Source organism: Chiloscyllium plagiosum, chromosome 14, assembly GCF_004010195.1.
Source record: "Chiloscyllium plagiosum isolate BGI_BamShark_2017 chromosome 14, ASM401019v2, whole genome shotgun sequence".
Classification (NCBI taxonomy): Eukaryota; Metazoa; Chordata; class Chondrichthyes; order Orectolobiformes; family Hemiscylliidae; genus Chiloscyllium; species Chiloscyllium plagiosum.
Window position 1 is genome coordinate 63417135 of NC_057723.1, and position 27863 is coordinate 63444997.

General features: G+C 45.6%; 1 protein-coding gene across 1 annotated transcript in view; it reads right to left on the reverse strand.

Annotated features, from left to right (window-relative positions):
- Nucleotides 1-1315: 1315 nt before the first annotated feature.
- Nucleotides 1316-27863, reverse strand: part of LOC122556851 (soluble guanylate cyclase 88E-like) — a 35467-nt gene continuing 8919 nt past the window's right edge. Inside the window, exons 3-6 of the mRNA XM_043704106.1 lie at nt 22108-22227; nt 9026-9110; nt 7684-7770; nt 1316-1437 (exon numbers count right to left, since the gene is read on the reverse strand). Of these exons, the coding sequence (XP_043560041.1) occupies nt 1316-1437; nt 7684-7770; nt 9026-9110; nt 22108-22227 (414 nt within the window). The remainder of the gene's footprint in view (nt 1438-7683; nt 7771-9025; nt 9111-22107; nt 22228-27863) is intronic.

The following is a 27863-nucleotide window of genomic DNA, read 5'->3' on the forward strand; positions in this document are numbered from 1 at the left end:
CCTAACCCATGCTCACTGCCCCCTGCTCACTGTTCCTGACCCCTGGTCACTGTCCCTGACCCCTGCTCACAGCCACCTGCTCACTGTCCCTGAGCCTGCTCTCTGTCCCTGACCCCTGCTCTCTGTCCCTGACCCCTGCTCTCTTGTCCCTGACCCAGCTCACTTTCCCTGACCCCTGCTCACTGTCTCTGACCCCTGCCCTCTGTCCCTGACCACTGCTCACTGACCCCTGCTCTCTGTCCCTGACCCTGCTCACTCTTCCTGAGCCTGCTCACTCTCCGTGACCCCTGCTCTCTGTCCTGTCACTGGTCACTGTCCCTGACCCCTGCTCACTGTCTCTGACCCCTGCCCTCTGTCCTTGTCTCTGCTTACTGCCCCCTGACCCCAGCTCACTGTTCCTGAGCCTGCTCACTGTCCATGGCCCCTTCTCTCTGTCCTGTCCCTGGTCACTGTCCCTGACCCCTGCTCTCTGTCCCTGACCACTGCTTACTGTCCCTGACCCCTGCACACTGTCCCTGACCCCTGCCCTCTGTTCCTGACCCCTGCTCTCTCTCCCTGATTTCTGCTCACTGGCCCCTGACCCCTGGTCACTGTACCTGACCCCTGCTCTCTGTCCCTGACCACTGCTTACTGTGACCCCTGCTCTCTGTCCCTGACCACTGCTTACTGTCCCTGACCCCTGCCCTCTGTCCCTGATCCGTGCTCACTGTCCCTGACCCCTGCTCTCTGTCCCTGTCCCTGCTCACTGTCCCTGGCCCCTGCTCACTGTCCCTGGCCCTGTCCCTGCTCACTGTCCCTGACCCCTGCTTACTGTCCCTGACCCCTGCTCTCTGTCTCTGACCCCTGCCCTCTGTCCCTGACCACTGCCCTCTGTCCCTGATCCGTGCTCACTGTCCCTGACCACTGCTCTCTGTTCCTGACCCCTGCCCTCTATCCCTGACCCATGCTTACTGTCCATGACCCTGATCTCTGTTCCTGACCCCTGGTCACTGTCCCTGATCCCTGCTCTCTGTCCCTGACCCCTGGTCACTTCCCTAACCCCTGCTCATTGCCCCCTGCTTACTGTCCCTGACCCTGCTTACTGTCCCTAACCCCTGCTCTCTATCCCTGTCCTTGCTCACTGTCCATGACCCCCCATCAAACCGCCTTCCCTTGTCACTCCCTCAATGCTCCCTTCATCAGCTTGCTGCCCCGCCATCACTTGCTCAGCCCCTCAATCCCTGGTCACCCCTTCCCCTACCCCTCCACCTGGTCGCAGCCACCCTTTCCTTCTGGTGACTAGCCCCATCAGCAACTCCCCTTTATCGTCGGCTTCTTACACTGGAGTTCCGAGGAAGATGATCGATTCCCACTCTGACATGAATCGCATCTGCCCCTTCAGCCTGAGGCAGCGGCTGCCATCCCCACAGCTCTCCAGTGTATTGGAACTGTTCCCATCTGCAATAGCACAGAAAGACACACACAAACACATACACTGTTCAGGCACTGTTTCCTGCACAATCCCTGTTCAACATTCCCCATCTAGATCATATCATCTTGTGATGACCATACTTCATACTGCAGCGAGAATGGGAGGGTCTTGGAGACAGTGCAGAGGGAATTGATAGAATGGATCCATGAATGAGGGAGATGAGCTCCCGGGTGATCCCAGGGAGAAGCTGGGATTGTGCTGAAGGCCGCTGGGGAGAGTTAGATACATGGTGGTGACAGGTTTCAATCAGATAGGCAGAGTGAATTAGCTGATTGTGTAAGAGCTAAAGGACGCAGATAAAATATTATGGGTACGTAGTGCGGGACAGGAAATGAGGAATCAGCAGAGCAGGTCAGGCTGCACCGAGAAGCAGGAGAGTCGACATTTCGGGCAGGACCCTTCATCGGGACTGAAACGTTGACTCTCCTGCTCCTTGGATGCTGCCTGACCTGCTGTGCTTTTTCCAGCACGACACATCATTGACTCTGACCCTGTAGTATCTGTAGTCCTCACTACCTCCCAGGGTATGAGGAATTACTGTTTTACACAGTGAATGGAAATGATGCGGAATTCACTGCTTCCAAAGGGAATGCAACAGTAGACAATGTATAATTGTCCCAAATTTGTTCTGACTGCAGAATTACTGCCTCTTTCTTTATAACATAACCTTTCCTAATGAATGATCTCTGCCCATATTTTCTTCTTTCTCCCACTTGAATTGGAGTCACCGCAATGCTAGTCTCTACCCTTCTCTATCTCTACCTGTCAATTCCCTATTTCTTCTCTGAACCCACTGTTTATCTCTCCTGCATCTTTCCAACTGATCGTAGCATCTCCTTGTTGCCTGCTTCCTGGTGATTCCATTTCCATCACTTTCTCACCACACCATCTCCCCTCTCTTTCTCTCTCTGTCTCACATTCTCTCTGCAAGAGATTTCAATGACCATCTCAATCCCCTCAAAATTGTGTACTCACTGACTCACTGATGTAGAGGTTCCTGATTTTGTCCTTTCTCCTCACTGGAGACATCCTTCTCAATGTCTATATCTCATCTTGATTGAGTCGCTACTTCTCTCTTTTCAATGTTGCCCAGGTTTCTGCACAAGGTCACTCTCAACACTGTCAAGATTCTTCCTCCCATCATTAATTTTCAAACAGCACTGTACTTCCTCAGATCTCTCCAACCATAGCTGATCCCTTGTTACATTCCCTCACTTTCCTCTCTGCCGCCATTGCACCTAAGTCATTGAAGTTATGCACTTTCTCCAAGTCTTCACACAGTATCTATACACCTTCACAATGATCCTCTTCATCAGACTCTGACTGACAGTCCGAAAGATTGGATCTTCAGTCCCCTGATCTTCATACCTCAAGGTGTCCAAATTTTCACTGACAATCCCATCATTCCTGCACTGCAGTCATCTGCAAACCTCGCCAATCATGGCAACTCCTGTCTCATTCACTCAGTCAGAATATCCAGGGAGAGGAAGGGGTAGAAAATTGAAGAGGAAAGCTTCACTCTTCCCCTGACAAGTTTACCTTATTTTTGCTTTGCACCATTCCCTTTTCAAATGCCCCTGAACATGCTCACCTGGGTACACCACTGCATTATCAACTGCAATTGGCAGAATTTATTCATTTTTGTTGGAATATGTAACCTTTCAATAGAGGTTGCTTTTGGAAGCCCTTCTTTCCCCTGCTGATAGAAATGTATTTCCTCTCTGAAAGGCCTCTATCATCTAATTACTACTTTGTGACTTTTGGAGAGGAACACCCAAAAGTCGTTGGGGAGAAAATTCTGGGATTTTGACCCAGTGACAGTGATGGAATGGCGACACATTTCCAAGTGTGTGTCTTGGAGGGGAACTTGCAGGTGGTGGTGTTCCCATGTATCTGCTGCCCTTGTCCTTCCAGATGGAAGTGGTTGTGGGTTTGGCAGGTGCTTTGAAGGAGCCTTAGTGAATTTGCACAGTGCATCTTGTGAATACCAAGATCAGCAAGGAAGGAAGGGTAAGGTAAGATTCTGTTCTTTGTCTTACTATGAAGGGTCAAGAGTTGGCAGTGAGGGCAGCGGGATGTTCCTCTTGTCAGATGTGGGAGATCAGGGAGCAGTCTAGTGTCCCTGATGACTGTGCCTGCAAGATGTGTGACCGGCTGGAGCTCCTCACAGACTGTGTGGTTCAGTTGGAGAGGCATTTGGACAGACCCAGGAGCACATAGGGTATGATATACACTGAGTGAAGTGATATGGTCACACCATAGGTTCAGACAGATGGATTAGTGACCACCAGGAGAGACAGGCAGGTAGCATAGGAGTCTCCTGTGGTTATTCCCCCCTCTAACAGGTATACCATTTTGGATACTGTCGGGAGCAGTGCAACAGCATCAGCCAGGTCCGTGGCATCACAATTGGGTCTGCTGTAGACCAGGGTCAGGCAAAGTCCAAGCAAGCATTAGTAGTAGGGGACTCGTTAGTTAGGGGCACAGACAGGAATTTCTGTGGCCACACTCGATACTCCAGGATAGTGATCGGGATATCTCTGAATGGTTGCATGAAATTCTTAAATGGAAGGAAACAGGTCATTGTACACATTGGTACCAATGACATAGGTAGGAAAAGGATGAGATCCTGAAGAGGCAGAAGGACCTCAAGGGTAGTAATTTCTGGACTGCTTCTAGTGCCACATCTTTGTGAGAGAAGGAATAGGAGGAGTTGGCAGATGAATAAATGGTTGGAAGCTGGTGCAGGAAGCAGGGGTTCAGATTCTTGGATCATTGGGATCTCTTCTGGGGCAGAGATTATCTGTACAAGAAGGACGGGTCGCACTTGAACTGGAAGGGGATGAATATCCTGGTGGGGAGATTTGCTAGAGCCACTCTGGCGGGAGGAGTGGGGGGTGGGATCCAAAGTACTCAGGAGATGAAAGAGAAAGCTGAGCACAGTAAAGACATTAATGAGGGCAAGAAAAAATAGTAAAGACAGTGTTGGAAAACCTAGTACTAGGCAGGTCAGGCCAAAGCATGGCCAGAAGCAAGAGAAGTCTGGGTTAAACTGCATTTATTTGAATGCAAAAGGCAAATAAACCAGTGTCATGGATGGGTACATGGGACTGGGATATTTATAGCTGTTACAGAAACTTAGCTGAGGGAGGCACAGGACTGGCATCTCAGTGTTTCAGGGTATATCTAGGAAGGATAGAAGGGGAAGCAAGAGAGATGGGGGAGTTGCCTTTCGAATGGGGAGTACATCACGGCAGTACTGAGAAAAGACAATCTTAAGGGTTTGTCTAGATGGGTACAAGCGAGGAATAAAAAGGGGGAAATCACTTTGATAGTCAACCTGAAATTGAGGAACCAATATGTGAGGAAATCAGAGATAACAGCAAGAATAATTGGATTGTAATCGTAGAGGATTTTAACTTTCTTAACATTGGCTGGAATTGCCATAGTGTTAAGAGTTTGTATGGAGAGAGATTTGTTCAGTGTGTTCAGGATGAATTTCTCATGCAGTATGTTGATGGCCTACTAGAGAAGGGGCAAACCCTGACCCCACTCTTGGGAAATAAGATAGGGTAAGTAACGGACATGTTAGTGGGGCAGCACTTTGGCACCAGTGACCATAGTTTTAAAATAGCTATGGAAAAGGATAGGTGAAGGTCCACAAGTTAAAATTCTAAATTGGGGTAAGGCCAATTTTGATGGCCTTAGACAGGAACTTTTTACAGTTGATTATGGGAGGCTGTTTGCAGGCAAAGGGACATCTGGTAAGTGGAAGGCTTCCAGAAGTGAGTAAATGAGGGTCAGGGCTGTTTAGAGTAAAGGGTAAGGCTGGCAGGAATGGGGAACCCTGGATGACCAGAGATATTGAGGCCCTGGTCTTGAAACAGAAGGAGGCATGTGACATGTATAGGTAGCTGGGATTGAGTGAACTCCATGAGGAGTATAGAGGGTATTGGAGTACACATAAGAGAGAAATCAGGAGGGCTAAAAGGAGACTCAAGATGGCTTTGGCAGATAAGGTAAAGGAAAATCCAAAGAGATTCTACAAGTACATGAAGGGCAAAAGAGTAAGGAGAGAATAGAGCCTCATAAAGAACAACATGGTCATCTACGTGCAGAGCTAGGAGAAGGTGGGTGTGATCCTAAATGAATGCTTCTCGTCAGTATTTACCATTGAGAAACGTATGGATGCATGGGAACTAGGGGAAATAAATAGTGACACTCTTGAAGAGTGTCCACATTACAGAAGAGGAGGTGCTGGAAGTCTTAAAATGCAAAAAGATAGATAAATCCCTGGGACCTGATGAAGTGTTCTCCAGGACTTTGTGGGAGGCTAAGGAGGAGATTGCGTCGCACCAAGTAGAGATATTTGCATCATCAACAGCCAGAGGTGAATTGCTCGAAGATTGGAGGGAGGATAATGTCCTGCCATTATTTAAGAAAGGCTGCAGGGAATTACCTGGGAACTACCAACCAATGAGCCTAATGTCTGTTGGGTAAGTTGTTACAGGGGATTCTGAGAGACAGGATCTACAGGCATTTAGAGAGGCAAGGACTCAATTGGGATAGTCAGCATGGCTTTGTGCATGGGAAACAATGTCTCACAAATTTGATTGAGGTTTTTGAAAGAAAGTAGTTGAGGGTAGTGCAGTAGACATTATCTGCATTGACTTTAGCAAGGCCTTTGACAAGGTACAGCATGGTAGGTTGTTGAGTAATGTTAAACCTCACTGGATCCAGGGAGAGCTAACCTTGGATACAAAATTGGCTTGGTGGTAGAAGATGGAGGGGATGGTACAGAGTTGTATTTCAGAGCGGAGACCTGTGACCAGCAGTGTGCCACAAAAATTGGTGCTGAGTCCACTGTTACTCATCATTTACATAAATGATTTTGATGAGAAATTAGGAGGTATGGTTAGTAAGTTTGCGAAGGACACCGAGATTGGTGGTATAGTGCATAGTGAAGAAGTTTATCTGGGAATGCAGCAAGATCTTGATCAAGTGGGCCAGTGGGATATAAAATCATGAGAGCCATAAATAAGGTAGATAGTCAACAGCTTTTCCCCATGTTAGGGAAGTCTAACACTAGAGGGCATAGGTTTAAGGTGAGAATGGAGAGATACATAAAGGGTCCAAAGGGGCAAATGTTTCATTGAGAAAGTAGTGAGTGTCTGGTACAGGTTCCCAGAGGTATTGGTGGAAGTGAGTACAATTTTGTAATTTGAGAAACGTTTAGACAGATACATGGATGGGATAGGTATGGAGGGATGTGGACCAAACAGGCAAATGGGACTAGTTTAAATTGTGAAAACTGGGCAGCATGCAGAGGTTGGGCTGAATGGCCTGTTTGCATGCTGTAGACCTCGATGACTATTGTAGATAGAACACAGATTGCTGCTACACAGCATCAGGATGGAGGGAGTGAATCTTAATGTAGTAACAATCACGCTTTGTCCTGGATGGTGTCAAGCTTCTTGAGTATTGTTGGACCTTCACCCATCCAGGCAAGTGGGGAGTATTCCAACACACTCCCAAAATTATGTGAAGTATTGATTCATTCCGTTTGGAGTTGGAGCAGGGGTTTGGTCTGATATTTCGGAACAAGACCAAAACATCAGGAAAGTCAGAATGGCAGAAAATATAGTTAGCATTTTGTATTTGCCTCACGCTCTCCCTGTCGTGGGAGTGTTTGATAGGGGCATTTGAGAGGGAGCATTAGATCATAAGACAATAGGAGCAGAAATTAGGCCATTGAGTCTGCTCCACCGTTCAAACATGGCTGATAAGTACTCTGCTCTTAACCCCGTGCTATTCCTGTGCTGGGAGTGTTTAATGGGGACAATGTAGGGGATGCTTTACTTTCAGTTTAAAAGAGTAGTGTCAGCTGTATCTCACCTGCCTATACCCAATACCTAGACAAAAGTGAGGACTGCAGATGCTGGAGATTAGAGTCGAGAGCGTGGTGCTGGAAATGCACAGCAGGTCAGGCTGCATCCAAGGAGTAGGAGAATCGTGTTTTGGGCGAAAGCTCTTCATCAGGAATGAGGCCTCATTCCTGATGTAGGGCTTTTGCCCAAAACGTCTATTCTCCTGCTCCTCAGATGCTGCCTGGCCTGCTGTTCTCTTCCAGCACCACACACTTGACTATATCCAATACCTGCCAAACATTTCATGAGTGTTATGGGATGTTAATGTGAGGCAGTAATAATTACCTTTATAGTCGTCGCCAACAATTGACTGGAAGGCCATGAGCAGCACACTCGCATCAGCAGCTCGAGGACCATTGTCATAATCAGCATCTTTCATGGAGAATGAGAGAGTGTCAGTAAGAGAATGACAGTGAATCACGCAGAGTGAGGGGGTTTCTGAGATTGAGAGAATGATGTTGACTAAAGGGATTAAGTGACCAAATGAGAGAGGAAAGTGAATGTCAAATTGAACATTTGGTTGATTGTGAGACCAGGATCTGATTTGAACAGAATGAAAGCAAGTGGCAAGTCAAAAAATGAGAGACAGTGACAGAGTAACAAAAGAGTGACAGAGGTGATAGATAGGTGGAGTGATTCAGAATCACAGAGTAAGCAACACTGATACTGAGTGACAGCATGTGAAAGATAGACAGTGAGAATGAGACAATAAGTAAGACGGATAGAGAGTGACAGAGTAACAGACAAAGAGATAACTACATGAACTTGTACTCAGATGGATTGTCAGATTCACTGCCAGCCCCACACCCTACCATTGAACTCCAACTCAATCTCTCCTTTTCACTACCCACATTTCCCCCTTCACTCTTATTTACTCTCATTCCCCCTCAATCATATTCCCACTTACTTTAATACACCCTCACTCTTACTCACTATTCACTGTCTTTCTGGTTACCCTCACTAACCCCTCAACGTTTCTCTTTGTTTCCTCTCACCTTGTACTGTCCCCGATTTACTCTGGCTCCACTCTCCTTTCACGCTGCCCTCGTTACTCACTTCTCTTCACTCTTCTCTTATTCACACTCTCTTCACACTGTTCTCATTATGCATACCCTTCTGACTCTATTCCTGGTTCAGTCCCTCCTCATATTGTCTCTGTTGTACAGCCTCTTCTCACTCGACCCTCCGATTCCCTCCTATCACTCTCTCCTCATTAGTCACTCTCTTCTCAACCTGCCCTTGTTATTCACTCTCTCCTCACTGTCCTCATTATTCATTCCCTCCTCACTCTGTCCTCATTATTCATTCCCTCCTCACTCTGTCCTCATTATTCATTCCCTCCTCACTCTGTCCTCATTATTCATTCCCTCCTCACTCTGTCCTCATTATTCATTCCCTCCTCACTCTGTCCTCATTATTCATTCCCTCCTCACTCTGTCCTCATTATTCATTCCCTCCTCACTCTGTCCTCATTATTCATTCCCTCCTCACTCTGTTCAGTCCCTCCTCACTCTGCCCTCGTTATTCACTCCCTCCTCACTCTGCCCTCGTTGGTCACTGCATCCTCACTCTGTCCTCGTTATTCACTCTCTCCTCACTCTGCCCTTGTTGTTCACTCCCTCCTCACTCTGAACTCTGTTGTGTAGGTTCCTTTCTCTTTTCACAGGCTCTTTCGAGATGATCTCAAACAGATTGTTTGGATGGGAGATGATCTGAAACAAGAAAATGATACATGAATTTACTGAGGCCTGTTGCCTGTGTTGAAACACCATCAAACTCTGCAAGTTTCTCACATATCAGCAGCAGCACCAGGGGGAGGGATGGACTGTCACTGACCTCAGGGCATCATTAAAGAAATCTCCGTCTGGGACAAAGCTCCAATTGAACAACCCTCCCTCCACAATAGTAAAAACAATCGGGATTAGGATGGCCATCCTGATATAGAAATTGGAAGGGTTGGTGACGGTCAAAGATGAATGGTCTTGACTAGACAATGGGATTGACCTTATTGCACTTCAATTAGTCCAGAAAAATTAACAAAGAAAATACAGCAATGTAGGACAGATAAATATCCTGAACTGGCACTGACTCTCAAGGAATTTGCTGAGGAAATCCTAGGAACAGACATAATACTAACCTGAAGGGAGGCCATTCTGTCTTTCGTGCCCTGTTAACTTGTGGATGGTATCCAACTGGAGAAAGTGAGGTCTGCAGATGCTGGAGATCAGAGATGGAAATGTGTTGCTGGAAAAGCGCAGCAGGTCAGGCAGCATCTAGGGAACAGGAGAATCGACGTTTCGGGCATTCCTGAAGAAGGGCTAATGCCCGAAACGTCGATTCTCCTGTTCCCTAGATGCTGCCTGACCTGCTGCGCTTTTCCAGCAACACATTTCCATCGATGGTATCCAACTCACTAATTCAGAGCACAAAGACTCTTTCTCTTTATGATTTTACCCCACTTCCTTGAAATGTCATTATTAAGTCCAGTCCCACCATGTGAACTCCCTGTGTTTAAAAAAACCCTTTGGCTATGTTACTAATGCCCTCAAATCTGCATTCTTGTGTTAGTGGAAACTGTGTTAGCTCATTATCCTGCCAAAACGTTTCATAATTTTGTAGCCCTGACTAAATTGCGTCAATGTTTTCCGTGCTGAGGAGAACAATCCAGCTTCTCTGGTCTCTCTGATTTCACTGAAGCCCCAGGTATCATTCTCTAATGAATGTAAGAAGGTACTAAATTTAAATCGAGGGTTAGTAAATGTGTATGTCAGCAGCAAACAATTGTAACATCAATGTAGTAATGTCGTAGTGATTGCAGAAGATTGAACAGTTAGAGGAATAGATGAGTGAGTCTGCACCTCTGACACGGTCCCTCAGGTAGTGTATTCTCACTGGCGCCAGGGTACTGGGATACTGCTGAGTCAGGGGAGTGTCTTGTGACAGAGAAGGGCAACAATCTGAAGTCCCAGTCCGTGTGGGAAACAATGACATTGGGAGAAAAAGAGAGGTCTCACAGACGTAGTGAGGAAGTTCAAAAGCTGGAATCAAATCTAGCAATCACTGGATTGCTCTCAGTCATAGACTCATAGAGATTACAGCACAGATAAAGGCCTTTCATCCATCAAGTCCATTCCAGTCAAAAACAAACACCTAACCATTCTAATCCCATTTTCCAGCACTTGGCCCAAAACCTTGTGTACAACGGCATCGCAAGTGCACATCTAACTACTCCTGAAATGTCTCTGTCTACCACCCTTACAGGCAGTGAGATCCAGATTCTCATTACCTTCTGGATGAAAAATGTTTTACTCACATCCTCACATTTTAAGCAATAATTAAAGTTAAGGGCGAATTTCAGTCTAAAATCTAGTGTGTTCTTTAATTTAGCAATGAACTCAATGTTGTTGTGACTGGGTGCAGTTTCATTGCAACTTTAAAGCATGAATTTACAGGCACTCAGCTGAAGCTAGATAATTAAACAATCAGGTTAATCAACTTTCAGAAATTGTTGAATGAGGAAGTACAAACAGAGTTCTCCTTCAGTCTACCTTGTCTGTGCTGGGGTGCTGCTTGGCTTGTTTGCATTAAGATGTATAGTGATTGGAACCAGGGCCAGGTAGATCTAATTGATTATGAGATCCTTGATTGGTCTTGTTAGTCTGGGTCAGATAGAGAACCCTGGCTGACAGATAGAAACAAGAAAGTCAGAGAGTCTGGCTTGGAGCTGGCTGGTCACAGCCCATGTACTGTGCACATGGAAACAAATGGTGACTAGGTGATGGGATACTGGCTTCTGGGCAGTTATTTCAGTGGGTAATTGGAGTTTAGTGAAAAGGAGTTTGGTGAAAATAGAGGGGTGGGGAATCTTCTTCTTTGGTGAGTCTTCCTTCTTCTCTGGTGAGTACTTCTGTTCTTTAATAGTTAGATAAGGTCTTGGGGGAACTTGGAGCATAAGAGGACAAGTGATTTTAAGGAACTCTTAAAGTACAGAGCATTTGAGGTCGGAGAGAAAGTGAATCTGCCGAGAAGCAAATGAACAGAGCAGTAGAGGAAGCTTTCAAAGGAGCAGCTCAGTGTTCCTTCCTCCCAATCCAGAAGCAGAGCTCCTGAAGTGACAATGGGATTCAAACGTGTCATTGGGCAAGTGGAAGCTGCTGATGTGGTGAGTATTTGTGCTATTCTTAATAGATGCACTGTTTCTATTTTGTGGTTTATAATTTATAAGGGCTATGTTCTGTTTTAATGAGGTCAAGGGAAGAAGGGTTCTCAAAGTGAATGGTTTTATTTGATGTTTAAGAGCCCTTTAAATGTTTAATCTAAAGGGGTAAGTCATGGCAGGAGAGCTGAAAGCTATGGTTTGCTTCTCCTGCTCTGTGGGAACCCGGACAGCTTTCTGCTGCCTGGGGACAGTATTCGTGCAGGAATCGTCTCCAGCTGCAGATCCTGGAAGCCTGGATTTCAGAGCCGAGAGAGGGCATCTGGGGAGACTGTAGAGCCTCCACAAAGCCGAGAATATCATGGATAGTGCATACTGAGAGGTGGTCACACTGCCAGAGAAGACTCCACAGGCAGGATGAGAACTAGGCAGGCGGTGAAGGAATCTCCTGAGGTCATTCCCCTGAAATACAGATCTATTTTGGATATTGTTGGGGGTAATGGCCTCTCAGGGGTAATCACCAAATTAATTGCATCATGGGTGGATCTGCTGCATGGGAGAGAAGGGGAAATTGCAGGATTTAAATAGCTCTAGGGGATTCAATTGTAAAGGAAATATATAGGCATTTCAGAAATTCGAAGGTAGCGTGTTGCCTTCCAGGTGTTAGGATGTCTGACTGGCTAAATCCTGGAGGGGGAGGATGAGCAACCAGTGGTTGTGGTACACATCAGTCCCAACGAAATGGGTTTAAAAAATGATGTCCTAAAGACAACTATAGGAGTTAGGAAGTAAGTTTGCAAAGTAGGACCTCAAAAGTAGTGATCTCAGAGGTACTACCAGTGCCATGTGCTTGTCAGAAACGAAATAGTAGGATATGTTGATGAATACATGGCTGAAAAGGTGGTGCAAGGGGGGGAGTTTTGAATTCCTGGAACATTGAGACTGGTTCTGGGGAAGGTGCCAGTATGAACTGGACAGGTTACCCTGGTCAGGATCAGGATTGATGTCCCAGGGCAAATATTTCTGAGTGTAATTTGGCAGATTTAAACAAGAATGGCATGGGGATGTGAATATTAGCAGGATGTTAAGGGAAAGAGAAACCAGGATGGAGATAAGACAGAACAGAAAAACCCAAAAATGGTAGACAGGGTTCCCAAGGGTGAGGCAACTAGGGTCACAGTACAAAGGAAAACTAGGGTGATTAAATATGGGGATAAAAGACATGCTTAATGGCTTTGTATCTTAATGCATGGAATTATTTGGAATCACGGACAGACTGATATTGAGGTAAATGGATGTGATCTTGTAGCCATTGCGGAGGCATGGTTACAAGGAGATCGGGAACGGGAACTAAGATTGAGGGATATTTAGTCTTTCAGAAGGACGGGGGAAGGAAAAGGTAGTAGGGTAGCGTTGATCGTAAGAGATGAAATGAGGACAGTTGTGAGAGATTTGGAATCGGTTGACAGATCATTCAGTGTGAGGTAAATAAAGCAAGGAAAGAAGACACTGGTAGTAGTATATCAACCAGCAAACAGTTTCCACATTGTAGGACAGGGTAGGACAGGGTATAGATCAGTAAATAGTCAGAGTATCTTTAAAAAGTAGAACAATAATTATGATTGACTTTCTAGGAGAAAGTGAGGTCTGCAGACGCTGGAGATCAAAGCTGAAACTTTATTGCTGGAACAGCACAGCAGGTCAGGCAGCATCTAGGGAACAGAAGATTCGACGTTTCGGGCACATGCCTGAAGAAGGGCATGTGCCCGAAACGTCGAATCTTCTGTTCCCTAGATGCTGCCTGACCTGCTGTGCTGTTCCAGCAATAAAGTTTCAGCTTTGATCTCCAGCGTCTGCAGACCTCACTTTCTCCTCGAAGATTTCAACCTACTGCGAATCCTCTTACAAGGATGCCTTCCTTGAAGAAGCTCTCTGCCTCTCTCGCCTGAAGAAGGGCATGTGCCCGAAACGTCGAATCTTCTGTTCCCTAGATGCTGCCTGACCTGCTGTGCTGTTCCAGCAATAAAGTTTCAGTGATTGACTTTCTAATCTTGTTTCCTTGGCCAATCAAGTTGGAAAGGGTAGCTACGACAACAAATTCGAAGTGGTATTCCAGCTGAAGGGCTTTTGCCCGAAACGTCGATTTTACTGCTCCTCAGATGCTACCTGAACTGCTGTGCTTTTCCAGCACCAGTCTAATCTAGACAACAAATTCATAGTGCATAGTTTAATAGAGTCATAGAATTTATAGAAGGAGACTATTTGACTCATGTCTGTACCAGCTCCTGAAACAGTTACCCAACTGGTCCTATTCTCCAACCCTATCTCCACAACCCTCTGAATTCTTCATTTCTAAATACGTATCTGTTCTCTTTTGAAACCAAGAACAATGTGCCATAGAGCCAACAGGGAAAAAAGACTATCCCGGCTCTGGTAATGAGGAAGGTTTAATAAAGGATCTGCTTAAAAGATCCTTTTGGAAATAGTGATCATAACATGACAGCATATAATATTCAGTTTGAGTGTGAGAACCTTTGGTCAGAAATAATTGTTTAATTTAAGTAAAGGGAATAGCAATGATCTAAGGGTAGACTTAGCTCAAATTGATTGGGCAGAAAGATTAGCAGGAATGACAGGAAGCAAGCAGTGCTGGATGTTTTCAGAGATAACACATAACTCTCAGTAAAAAATATGTCCCAGTAGATTGAAAGATAAATCAACCATGGCTAACCAAAGATAGACTGCTAGACTGGATCTGCAGCAGGTTGTGAAGGAACCAATAAAAGGGAAAAAACATCCTTACTTCTCTGCCAGCTGCAGAAGCATCTGCCCATGTCAGTATCGGTAAAAGCAACCATCACACTTTCCTTATGGAGTCGAAATCCCGCCTTCACATTGAGAATAATCTCCTTCGTTTGTGTGGCATTATCACCGTGCTAAATGGGAAAGACTTCGAACCAATCTAGCAGCTCAAGACTGGGCATCCATGAGGCACTGTGAGCCATCAACAGCAGCAGAACTGTACTTCAGCACAATCTGTAACCTCACGGCCTGACATATCCCCCAATCAACCATTACCATCAAGCCAGGGCATCAACCATGGTTCAATGGAGAGTGCAGGTGGGCATGCTAGGAGCAGCATCAGGCATACCTGAAGATGAGGATGTCAACCTGGTGAAACCACCAAACAGGGCTACTTGTGAGCCAAATGGCATAAGCCGCAAGTGATAGAGCTAAGGGATCCTACAACCAATGGATTAGATCTAAGCTCCGCAGTCCTGCCACAACCAGCTGTGAAGATTAAACAACTCACTGGAGGAGGAGGCTCCACAAATATCCCCATCCTTAATGATGGAGGAGCCCAGAACATCAGTGCAAAAGATAAGGCTGATGCATTCGTAACAATCTTCAGTCAGAAGTGCAGAGTGGATGATCTGTCTCGGGCTCCTCCAGTGGTCCCCTGCATCACAGATACAGTCTCCAGACAATTCGATTCACTCCACGTGATATCAAGAAATGGCTAGAGGCACTGGATACTGTAAAGGCAATGGGCCCTGACAACATTCTGGCGATATTACTGAGCATGTGTGCTCCAGAACTGGCCGCTCCCCTAGCCATGCTGTTCCAGTAGAAGTTACAACACTGACAACTACCCGACAATGTGGAAAATTGCTCGGGAATGTTCTGCACACAAAAAAGTAGGACAAATCCAACCCAGACAATTACCGCCCAACCAGTCTACTCTCCATCATCAGTAAAGTGCTATCAGTCAGCACATGCTCAGCAATAACCTGCTCAGTGATGCCCTGTTTGCGTTTCGCCAGGGTCACCCAGCTCCTGACCTCATTACAGCCTTGGTTCAAACATGGACAGAAGAGCTGAATCCCAGAGGGGAGGGAGATTGACGGCCCTTGACATCAAGGTTGCATTTGACTGAGTGTGGAATCAAGGAGCCCTGGCAAAACTAGTATCAGTGGTATCAGGGGGCAAACACTCCGCTGGTTAGAGTCATACCTGGCACAAAGGAAGATGGTTGCAGTTGTGGAGGGTCAGTCATCTCAGCTCCAGGACATCTCTGCAGGAGTCCTTCAGGGTAGTGTGCTAGGCCCAATAATCTTCAGCTGCTTCATAAATGACCTTGCCTCTGTCATGAGGTCAATATCCAGGCTTGGGCCAACATGTAGCAAATAACACTTGTGCCACACATTTGCCAGACAATGACCATCACCAATAAGAGACTCTAAATACCATCCCCTGACATTCAACGGTATTACCATCACTGAATCCCCCAATGTCAACATCCTTGGGGATAGCATTGACCAGAAACTCAACTGGATTCACCACATAAATACAGTGGCTACAAGAGCAGATCAGAGACTAGGGATACTGCGGCAAGTAACTAACCTCCTGACACCCCAAAGTCTATCCACCATCTACAAGGCGCAAGTCAGGAGTGTGATGGAATACTCCCCACTTTACTGGATGGGTGCAGCTCCAACAACACTTAAGAAGGCTTGACACCATCCAGGACAAAGCTGCCCACTTGATTAGCATCACAACTACAAACTCTCAATTCCTCCATCATCAGCGCTCAGTAGCAGCAGTGTGTTTTATCTACAAGATGCACTGCCGACATTCACCAATGATCCTTAGACAGCACCTTCCAAACCCACGACCACTACCACCTTGAAGGACAGAGGCAGCAGGTACTTGGGAACACCACCACCTCCAAGTTCCCCTCCAAGCCACTCACCACATTGACTTGGAAACATACCTCCATTCCTTCACAGTCATTGGGTCAAAATCCTGGAATTCCCTCCCTACTGGCATTGTGGGTCCCTACAGCAAGTGGACTGCAGCGATTCAAGAAGGCAGCTCACCACCACCTCCTCAAGAGCAAATCGGGATGGGCTATCAAAGCTTGCCAGCCAGCAATGCCCAAGTCCCACAAATGAATTAAAAAGAAGTTAAGGAGAGTATTAAGTTGAAAGAAAAAGCATAAGTAGGCAAAACTGATGGCCCTGAAGATTGGAATACATTCAGAATACAGCAAGGAGGGCAAAAATAGAAAATAAATTACAAGGATATCTGGTCGGCCTGGACGAGTTGGACTGAAGGGTCTGTTTCCATGCTGTATATATTTATGACTCTATGAATTCAAGTTTATACAATTATGAGATGCGTAGATGGGGTTGACAGTCAGAACCTTTTTCTCTGAGTTGAAATGTCCAATCCTGGGGACATGCACTTCAAAGGAGACATGAGGAGCAAATATTTTTAGAGTGGTGGGATCCAGACGTAGTGATGGAGGCAGATACAATCGGGGTATTTAAGGGGCTTTTAGATAATCACATGAATAAGCAAAGAATGGAGGATGTGGAGCATGGACAGGCAGAAGGGATGAGTTGAAATGTCATCATGTTTGGCACAAAATGGTGGTCCAAAGGACGGTACAGCACAGGAACAGGATCTATGTTCTGCCATGCACCCCAGTCAATGTGATGCCCACCAGTCTATAAAGCTGCTACTGAGCAACGTACGCTCCCTCTCCAGGGACAGAAGTGTGGACGTAAACGTGAAAGAGAAGCAGATAGTCTGGAATAAGGAGGCCCTCCATGGCATGCTGCCTGGACATGTTTATTGAGACTTTCGCCAGGCCCAGGAGCAGACCCAGGAGAAAGCCGTCCGACTTGTCCACCTCTCTCCGCATGGGTGCCCGTAGATCAGGAGCGTGATGCTGAAGAGTGATTAAAATTAGAGGAACTGCCATGTTGCAGTTTCATCCAGCTACAAACCCCACATGGTCAAGCAGCCAGTGTATTTATTTATGGATTAATGGTGCTGGAAGAGCACAGCAGTTCAGGCAGCATCCAAGGAGCTCCTTGGATGCTGCCTGAACTGCTGTGCTCTTCCAGCACCACTAATCCAGAATCTGGTTTCCAGCATCTGCAGTCATTGTTTTTACCTCGTGTATTTATTTAGCATGGAGCAGCTCTGTGCAGCACCCTCCACTCCAGTTCCTTGATGGAAAAGGGCCTTCCACTGGGATTTCTGACCCCAGAGGGTAAAACACTATGCCAAGATATATCTGAGCAGTGGGTAATGGTGAGGGAGTGGACCATACTACAGTTGCCTGTACATGAAACACCTCAATGCTATTCTGAAGGGCGTGGGGAGGATATCCCCAAGATGGCTCAAATATGGGGCACTGCATCCCAGGGGTTGCTCTGTTGTAGGGGGCCAGTGTCAAATTCCATATGGACAGGGGTCTGGAAATCTCCTGCATGCCTGAACCATCATGATTTCATGTAACACACTGGGTCCAGGCTCTGGGAGGCTTGTGTTGGGAACTGGACACCGAGTGATGCCTTCTTACCCAGCTGCCATCCAGTCCACTTCCCCACCATCCAACCCACTGTCCTGAGTCGCCCTCTCCATCAGCCAGCTGATGGTGGAACCTATTACTGAGCAGTGACTCCCTTACTACAGCCATCACTCCTGCAGGGAGAGCATTCTGGGGTGAGCTGACCAAGCCCCAGGCTTTGATCAGGACCAAGTAAAATGACAGGCAATTCCTGGAAGAAGTTCTGAGGGCAGGGCCACTCTTAAACAGAAACTGCATATCATAATTGAGGCCACGCACTTGACGGAAGAAATATATCATCAGGATGCACCACCTTGGAAGGGGCTCAAGCTAAAAGTACTGCTGTAGGGTTTCAAGGCAGGAAGTCAATACCTGACTGCAGAGGCACACTAGCTGCTTATCGCCATCCTCAAGCAAGAGACTCAAAACCTTAGCAACTGCCCAGCATTGCTTTTCATCCCAGAAAAACTCCGCTTTCTCTGGATATTTGTGACAGGTTCCCAGGAGAGGGATCAAAGTGACCAGCCAATACCACGAGATGGCAGTGATTAGCCAGTTAATGACTGACACGCTGTCTAAGACAAAGCTGGGAGCAATCCAACTCTTGCCAGTTTGCTGTCCAGGATCTGTGGGGTGGCACGGTGATTCAGTGGTTGACACTGCTGCCTCACAGCACCACGGACCCGGGTTCAATTCCAGCCTTGGGCGACTGTGTGGAGTTCGGACATTCTCCCTGTGTCTGTGTGGGTTTCCTCCCACAGTCCAAAGATGCGCAGGTGAGGTGAATTGGTTGTACTAAATTGTCCAGAGTGTTCAGGAATGTGCAGGCTAGGTACGTTAGCCATGGGAAATGTAAGAGAATGGGTCTGGATGGATTACTCCTCAGAGGGTCAGTGTGGACTTGTTGGGCCTGTTTCCACTCTGTAGGGATTCTAGGATTTTTTTGCAGGATGATGATGGTCTCCCAGGTAGAGGAGGTGCATGGTACTCCATGTGAAGCATTGGAGCTTTTCCAAGCAGGGATTGGGGGGATGTCCATCTGCCACAGACCAACCAGACATTCCAAACATTTTACTCCAGTTGATCTTGCAGAGGGTGCAGCAGAATATACCTCCAGGCACTTGTGCATCTTCTGCAAACCTGATGCAAACATAAGGAGAATGTTCTCAGCATATGCCAAAAGGACAACTTCAGACCCAACCTGCGCAGAACCAGACCCGACAGCTGCTTCCACAAGAGGCACAGGAGTCGCTCTACGCAGAGAAAACATACCGCAGAGAAAAGGTAGACATGACAAATAATTACTTTACCCTAGTATCTACAGTAGAAAGGAGGGTAGCTTACCAAAGACCTAAGTGAATCAGAACATAAGAGCACAAGAACTTTCTCATGTTTTCTTACTTCTCTTTATAGCTCTTTTTGTGACTTCTCTTTCAATTTGATAGCGTCCCTTATTTTCTCAGACACCTATGGCAGATTACCCCTTTTCTTACAGTCCTTCCTTTTCCCTGGAATATACATTTGCTGAACATTTGAAAAATTGCTTTGAAAGCCCATCACTGCTCATCAACTGGCCCACCATAAAATCTTTGTTTCCAGTCTATTTTAGCCAAGTCCTCCCTCATTCTATTGTAGTCCCTCTTACACAAGCACAGGACCCTGGTACTAGATTTTATCTTCACACTCTCCATTCTGTATTCTGAATTCAACCATACTGTGATCAGCCCTTCCAAGAGCATCCCTAACTACGAGGTCATTAATTATTTCTGTCTGATCTAGGATAGCTTGCTCCCTCATCGGTTCCATTACATACTGTTCAAGAAAACTATCGTGGATATAGTCAGCCAACTCCTCCTCAAGGCTACCCTGACCGCCAATCTACATGTAGATTAAAATCCTCCATGATAATTGCTGTACCATTTTTACAGGCATTAATTACTTCTTTGTTTATTGCCCATCCCAATGTGATGTTATTATTTAGAGGCCTATAGACTACATCTATCAGTGATGTTTTCTCTTTTAGAATTTCTAATTTCCACTTCAATGAATTCAATCTCATTCTCCATAGAACCTATATAATCTCTCAGCACCACCCTGATGTCGTCCTTGAATATCAGAGCTACTCCACATCCCTTGCATTCCTGTCTGTCCTTCCAAATAGTCTGGTACCCCTGGATATTTAACTCCCAGTCATAACCATCCTGTAACCATGTTTATTTGATGGATGCTAAATCATATTCATTCACAATGATTTGTGCCATTAACTTGTTACGAATGCCACGAGCATTCAGGTAAAGTGCCTTTCTTATCCTCATGATTTCCAACATCTCTAATAATATCCCCTGAGTTATCCTACCTGTTTGCTTCTTTCACAGTCTGCCGTGAACTTATACCCTCCTGCACATATACTAACCTGTTGCTTGCCTTTCTATTTACCATCATACTTCCTGTCATTTTCCCTTCCCCTTCCCCACAATTCACTGGTTGAAAGTCCTAGTCACCATCTTATTTATCATTTTCGCTAGAACACTGGTTCCAGATCAGTTCAGGTGGAGACCGTTCCATCGGTACAGATCCCTGCTGTTCCAAAACTGATGCCAATGCCCCATGAAATGGAACCCCTTTTGCCCACACCACTCCCTTAGCCACGTGTTTACTTCCCTAATTTTCTTATCCTTAAGCCAATTTGCATGTGGCTCGGGCAGTAATCCAGAGATTATGACCCTTGTGGACCTGTTCCTTAGTTTTGTTTCTAGTGCTTCCTAATCCCCAAACAGGTCCTCCATCCTAGTCTTGCCTATGTTGTTAGTCCCAATGTGGGCCACACCAACTGGATACTCCCCTTCCCGCTCCAATATCCTTTCAAGCACAGGGACTGAAAATTAATGTAAGTGAAACATTGATAACAAGAAAATTAATAGAATACCAAATTCCCATCCGAGAATGCCTTACCAGGAAGTTAAAGGGAGTAGGGGAACACATTGTAGATGCCCAAACTATAATCTTTCAGGGATTCAGAGATACAGGAGTTATCCCTCAGGATTGGAATTTCACACATGTCACTCTGCATTAAAGAATGGCGGAAGAGGAAACAAGGAAATTATAAACCAGTTTGCGTAACATCTGCAGTGGGAAAACTCCTGGAGTTTATACTCAAATAGGGGGTAACTGAACACTTTGAAATTTTCCAGTTCATCAGGTAGAGCTTGCATGGACAGGTAGGTCATGCCTGACAAACCTCAGAGCTTTTTTGAAGAGGTGACTAAGGCAGTGGACAGGGGAATGTCTATGGTTGCTATTCATATGGATTTCTAGAAGGCATTTGATAAAATCCCACAAAGGCCACACCTGGAGTATTGCGAGCAGATGTTGGAACCCACACTTTAGGCAGGATTGTTTTGGTCTTGGAGGGAGTACAACACAGGTTTACAAGAATGATACCTGGACTTCAGGGGTTACATTGAGGAGAGATTATACAGATCAGGCCTATTTGTTTTCAAATTTAGAAGGTTAAGAGCTGATCTGATTGAAGTCTTCAAGATATTAACAGGGAAAGACAGGGGAAATAAAGAAACTGTATTCAGTGGTTGGGGAGTCTAGAACTGGAAGGCATAGTCTGTGAATTAGGGCCAGATCAAGAATACACTTCTTCACATGGGGTGGTAGATCAATCATAGAATTCCTACAATGCAGAGAGATGCCATTCAGCCCATTGACTCTGCACAAAACCCTCTGAAGAACATCCCACCCTATCCCAGTAACCCTGCATTTACCATGATTAATCCACCTAGCCTGCATCTCCCTGCAAACTTCGAGGCAATTTAGCTCGGCCAATCCTGCACATCTTTGGACTGTGGGAAGAAAGCAGAGCACACGATGGAAATCTACACGGAGGAGAACGTGTAAACTCCACATAGACCGTCACCCGAGGTTAGAATCCAAACCAGGCCCCTGGTATTGTGAGGCAGCAGTGCTAGCCAGTGTACCGCCAATGTTTGGAACTCTCTCCACAGCCATATGTGGATGCTGGATCAGGTGCTAATTTTAAATCTGAGAGGCTTAAATATTTAAGGAAAGATATTCTGGTATACCAAGTGAGGCCACAGATCAACCATGATCTCCTTGAATGATGGAACAGGCTATATGGCCTACTCCCATTCCTGTCTCTGCTGGATGGTGTGGTTCTTACCATGCTCCAGGTGAACTCGACCAGAGGCCGTGCCAGCAGGAAAGTATCCGTTATCATCTTGCCGTCAAGGTCTGGGAACACTGTCGCCAACCCAGATCCCACATTGTGAACAACCATATCCTGTGGGGGAGGAGAGAGGGACATATTAGTCAGCGCTCCTGATCATGTCAGACCACCATTAGGGGCAGTCACTCAACTAAAAACAGGCTGAATGGAGTGGAGATGCTGTCAGGTCGAGAAGGGCTGAGGGAGTGGTGAGAGGGGCAGAGGAGAAGGGTGGGTGAGGGGGCAGAGGAGAGGAGTGGGTGAGATGGGTAGAGGAGAGTGAGGTACACAGGTGGGGGGAGAACAGGCAAAGGGTGCAGAAATGGGCAGATGAGGGAGGGATGAAGAGGCGGGGGAAGGTGTGAGTGATGAATGGGGGAGAGAAGGTATCTGGGCAAAGGACAGAGGTTTTCAGATGGGGCAGGACAATATGACCGAGGGGGAGAAAATGAAAACGAAGATTGAAATGGAGACAAGATTGTAGGGAGTAGAGTGTCAGTTAGTAGTAAAGGGGTGGAGAGACATATGAGAGGGAAAAGAAAGGAGGAAAAAGATAATTGGATAATCCAACAAGAGGAGGGGCCCATACTGGACCTTCTATTGGCTAATGAGTCTTTCAGTGGATGAGCATTTAGGAAACAGTGATCACAAATCCTTACATTTTGAAATAACGATGAATAAGGAATAGTCAGGACTTTGAGGGAAGGAGGGCAAATTATGGCAGTATTAGGCAGGAGCTAGGGAGATTTAATTGGGAGGGGCTGTTATTGGGCAGGTTCACGTTTGACATTCCAAATGTTTAAAGACCTGATTAGAGTTCAGTACCAGCATGTTCCAGCAAGGAGGAAGGAAGGGAAGGGACCACTGGATAACGAGGGGGGTTGTGAGTTTTGTCCAAAGGAAAAAGAAGCATATGTAAGGTTTAGGAGAAAGTGAGGACTGCAGATGCTGGAAATCCCGATGAAGGGCTAATGCCTTAAACATCAATTCTCCTGCTCCTCAAATTCTGCCTGACCTGCTGTGCTTTTCCAGGATCACACTCTCGACATATGTAAGGTTGAGGAAACTAAACTCAGACAGGGCCTGTGAGGAATATAAAGAAAGCAGGAAATACTCAAGCAGGGAGTTAGGAGAGCAAGAAATGACCTTGGTAAATAGAGTTACAGTGAATCCCAAGGCATTCTATGCATACATTGAAAACAAGAGGATAATTAGGGAGATGGTAGGACCACTCAAGAATAAAGGAGGGAACTTGTGCTTAGCGGCAGAGGATATGGGTGAGATCCTAAATGAGTACTTTTCATCCAGGAGAAGAATACAGACTATAGAGAGATTTATGTGGAGCATGCTAATATACTAGGGCATTCTAAGATCAAGAAGTGGTGGTGCTCTCTTGGAGAGCTTTAAGGTGGATAAATCACCACGGCCTGATGATATCTACCCCAGGTTATTGAGAGAGACAAGAGAGGAGATTACTGGGGCCTTGACCAAGATCTTTGTATCCTTGCTAGTGACTGGAGAGGTCCCTGAGGATTGGTGAGTAGCATTATGAGGAACATTGTTCCTCTGCTCAGAAAGGGAAATAGGGACAATCCAGGAAACTATAGACCAGTGAGTCTCACATCGGTGGTTGGGAAGCTATTGGAGAGAATTCTTAGGGATAGGATTTATGTGCATTTAGAAAAGCATGGCCTACTTAGGGACAGTCAGCATGGCTTTGTGCAGGATAGGTCATGTCTTAATAAGTTGATTAAATTTTCAAGGAGTGACAAGGGTGATTGACAAGGGAAGAGCAGTGGATGTTGTCTACCTGGATTTTAGTAAGGCTTTTGACAATATCCTCATGGTAGGCTCATCCAGAAGATTAAGATGCATGGGATCCATAGTGGTTTGGCCATTTGGATTCAGAATTGGCTTGCCCATAGAAGGCAGAGGGTAGTGATGGAAGGGTGTTTTTCAGATTGGAGGTCCATCACTGGTGGTGTTCTGCAGGGATCTGTATTGAGATTTCTGCTGTTTGTGATATATATAAATGACTTGGATGAAAATGTAGATATGTAGGTTAATCAATTTGCAGATTATACAAAGATCGATGGAGTCGTGGATAGTGTAAAAGGTTATCAAAGGTTACACGGGGATATAAATCAGTTGCAGATATGGCTAGAGAAATGGCAGATGGAGTTTAATCTGGGCAAGTATGAGGTACTACACTTTGGGAGATCAAATGTTAAGGTAAAGTGTACAGTTAATGGCAGGACTTTGAACAACATTGATGTACTAAGGGGTCTTGGGGTTCAAGTCCATAGCTCCCTGAAAGTGGCCATGGAAGTAGACAGGGTGGTAAAGAATGTGAATGGCATGCTTGCCTTTGTTGGTCAGGGAACTGAGTACAAGAGTCAGGATGTCATGTTACAACTTTATAAGACTTTGGTTAGGCCACACTTTGGAGTATTACATTCAGTTCTGGTCGTCACATTTACTGGAAGGATGTGGAGGTTTTGGAGAGGGTGCAGAAAAGATGCTGCCTGGACTAGAGGGTATGAGCTATAAGGAAAAGGTAGAGAAACTCGGGTTGTTTTTTCTGGAGTGGTGGAAGCTGAGGGGAGACTTGACACAAGTCTATAAAATTATGAGAGACATAGTGGGAAAAATTATGAGAGACATAGTGGTTGATGGGAAAAAAATTCTGACCAGAATTGAAATGTCTAATACTAGGGGGCATGCATTTAAGGTGAGAGGGGGAAAATTGAAAGGAGATGTGAGGGGCACGCGTTTTACACAGAGAGTGGTAGGAGTCTGGCTGCCAGAGGGTGGTGGTGGAGGCAGATACAATAGGGGCATTTAAGGGAAGTTTAGATCAGCACATGAATGTACAAGGAATAGAGGGCTATGGACCAAGGGCAGGCAGAAGGCATTAATTTGGCATCATGTTCAGCATAACATCGTGTTTCGAAGGATCTATTCCTGTGCTGTACTGTTCTATGTTCTATTAACCCTTATCTAATATCCTCATCTTTATTGGTGAGGGCACTGAGTGTAGGCATTGGGAGGTCATGTTGCGGCTGTACAGGACATTTGTTAGGCCACTTTTGCAATTTTGTCTGCAATTCTGGTCTCCTTCCTATCGGAAGGATGTTGTAAAACTTGAAAGGGTTCAGAAAAGATTTACAAGGATATTGTCAGGGTTGGAGGATTTGAGCTATCGGGAGAGGTTGAATAGGCTGGCAGTGTTTTCCCTCGAGTGTCAGAGGCTGAGGGGTGACCTCATAAAGGTTTATAAAATCATAAGGGGCATGGATAGGGGAAATAGACAAGGTATTTTCCCTCAGGTGGGGGAGTCCAGAACTAAGGGGCATTGGTTTAGAGTGAGCGGGGAAAGATATAAAAGGGTCCTAAAGGGCAACTTATTCATGCAGAGGGTGGTGTGTGTATGGAATGAGCTGCCAGAGGAAGCGGTGGAGGCTGGTATAAATATAACATTTAAAAGGCATCTGGATGGATGTATGAATCGGAAGGGTTTAGAGGGATATGGGTCCAAGTGCTGGCAAACGCGACTAGATTATTTTGGGACACCTGGTCAGAATTGACAAGTTGGACCAAAGGGTCTGTTTCCGTGCTGTACATCTCTATGACCTGTTCATTAACTATTCCAATGAAGGATATAAGAAGTAGGTGTGGGAGATGGCCATTCAGCCTATTGAACCTGCTCTAAAATTGAGGCTGATCTGATTTTGCCTCAACTCTACTTCCTGTCTCCTCCCAAAATCCTGGATTCCCTCATCAATCAAAAATCTGTCAAACCTAGCTTTGAATAGATTCAATAGCTCAGTGTCCACTACTCTCGAGGGATGAGAATTCCGGAGACTCGAAACCTTCTTAGAAATGAAATTCCTTCTCATCTCAGTATCTTCTGAAACTGTCCCCCCCACCCCCGTTGTCCGTTTCCCCTTGCATGGAAATATCATCACATAGACAACTCCCCTCAGGATCTCATACGCTTGAATAAGGCCAATGCTTATTCTCCTAAACTCCTGTGATATCAACTCAATCTTCCTGAGAGAACCCCTTTATCCCAGGAAGCAAAATTGATTCTGATTCATCTCTACCCTCTGTGCGTACAGAGAATAAAACTGTCCATTGCAGCGAGACTCAGTCTCATCAATAGCCCTTGCAGTAAAACCTCTCTCTTATGTTCCATTTCTTTTGTATTTAACTAAGCATTTCTATTTGCCTTCCTCATTTCTTGCTGTACCTGTATGTTCATTTGTTTATTTTGTGTGATTCCTGAAGCAGGTCACTCAGATCACTCTGTCCTCTAAGCTTCAAAAGTCCATCCCTTTTCAAAAATGTGCTATTTTTCTGTTCTGTCCAACAATTTGAACACACTCTCATTTTCTCAATTACCCTCCATGCTAATTTATTACCCTTTCATTTAACCTTTCTATATCCCATTGCAGACAATCCACCTCTTTTTACTTCAAGGGGACTGAAGCATTTGAGTAGGGAAGTCTTGCTGTCAATATACAAGATGCTGGTGAGACCACATCTGATGTACAGAGAACAGTTTGGGTCCCCTTACTTAAGGAAAGGTAGCATTTCATTTGGAGACAATTCACACAATGTCCACATAGATGATCCCTTGTATGGAGGGATTGTTTAATGAGCAAAGATTAAATTGGTTGGGGGCTTCACTTACTGGAGTTTAGAAGAATGATAGGTGTTCTCATTGAAACATATAGGACTCTTAAGGGGCTTGACAGGGCAAATGCTGAGCGGACTTGAGTGGGCCCAGCAAGGACTTGGGGTGTTGGCATTGGAGAGAGTCTGGGTCCCTGATGGCTTTTGTATCATCAAAGTGGACCTAGCGCCAACTCATAGTCACTGTGGTGGAGTTGTGTTTGGACTATTGTGGTATTCAGCGACACTGGTGATGTCTGCATTGGTGAGGTCCAGCAAAGACATCAGTGGAGATGGGATGCTGCTGAAGAGTGATCATTTCTGTTACAGAGGTGGCACCACAGTGAAAGGACTTGTGCCTGGTCACCAAGCCCACAGCCTTATCATGAAGGACTGGAAAGTTATTTCAGGTTATTTTTGTGTTTTAAGGTGGCATCGGAACATGGCGACAACCATGCCACACTTTCCAGCGTAATTTGTTACAAAATATGCATGACAATAAATAGTTAAAATCAATAAATCAAATCATGGGAGGATCTAGGAGCAATGGGAATAGTCTCAGAATAAAGGCGCACCAATTTAAGACTGAGATGAGGAGGAATTTCTTTTCTAGGAGTGTTGTGAATCTTTGGAACTCATTGCTGTATTGAGCTGTGGGGCCAGAGTTCTTGTGCATATTTAAGATTCTTGGTCAGAAGGAGAATAAAGGGTTATGGGAAACGCAGAAACGTAGATGTGAAAACTGTTGAATCTGTTGAATGGCAGACTGAGCTCAAGGGCCAAATGGCCTACTCCTGTTCCTATTTTTTATGCTGTTATTTTTGACAAGTAGTTTTTATCCCCCTCATTGACAAATTCAGCGACTGTACATTTAGTCCCTTCATTCATGTATTTGTAATACTTTGAACAGCCATCACTGATCCACATTATACACTACTCATTACAGCTTGCCAACCTGAAGGTAACCCGTTTTTCCCTACGCTGTATATCCTGTAAGCTAACCAGTGTCTAATGTTGCTAATATCTTAATACCA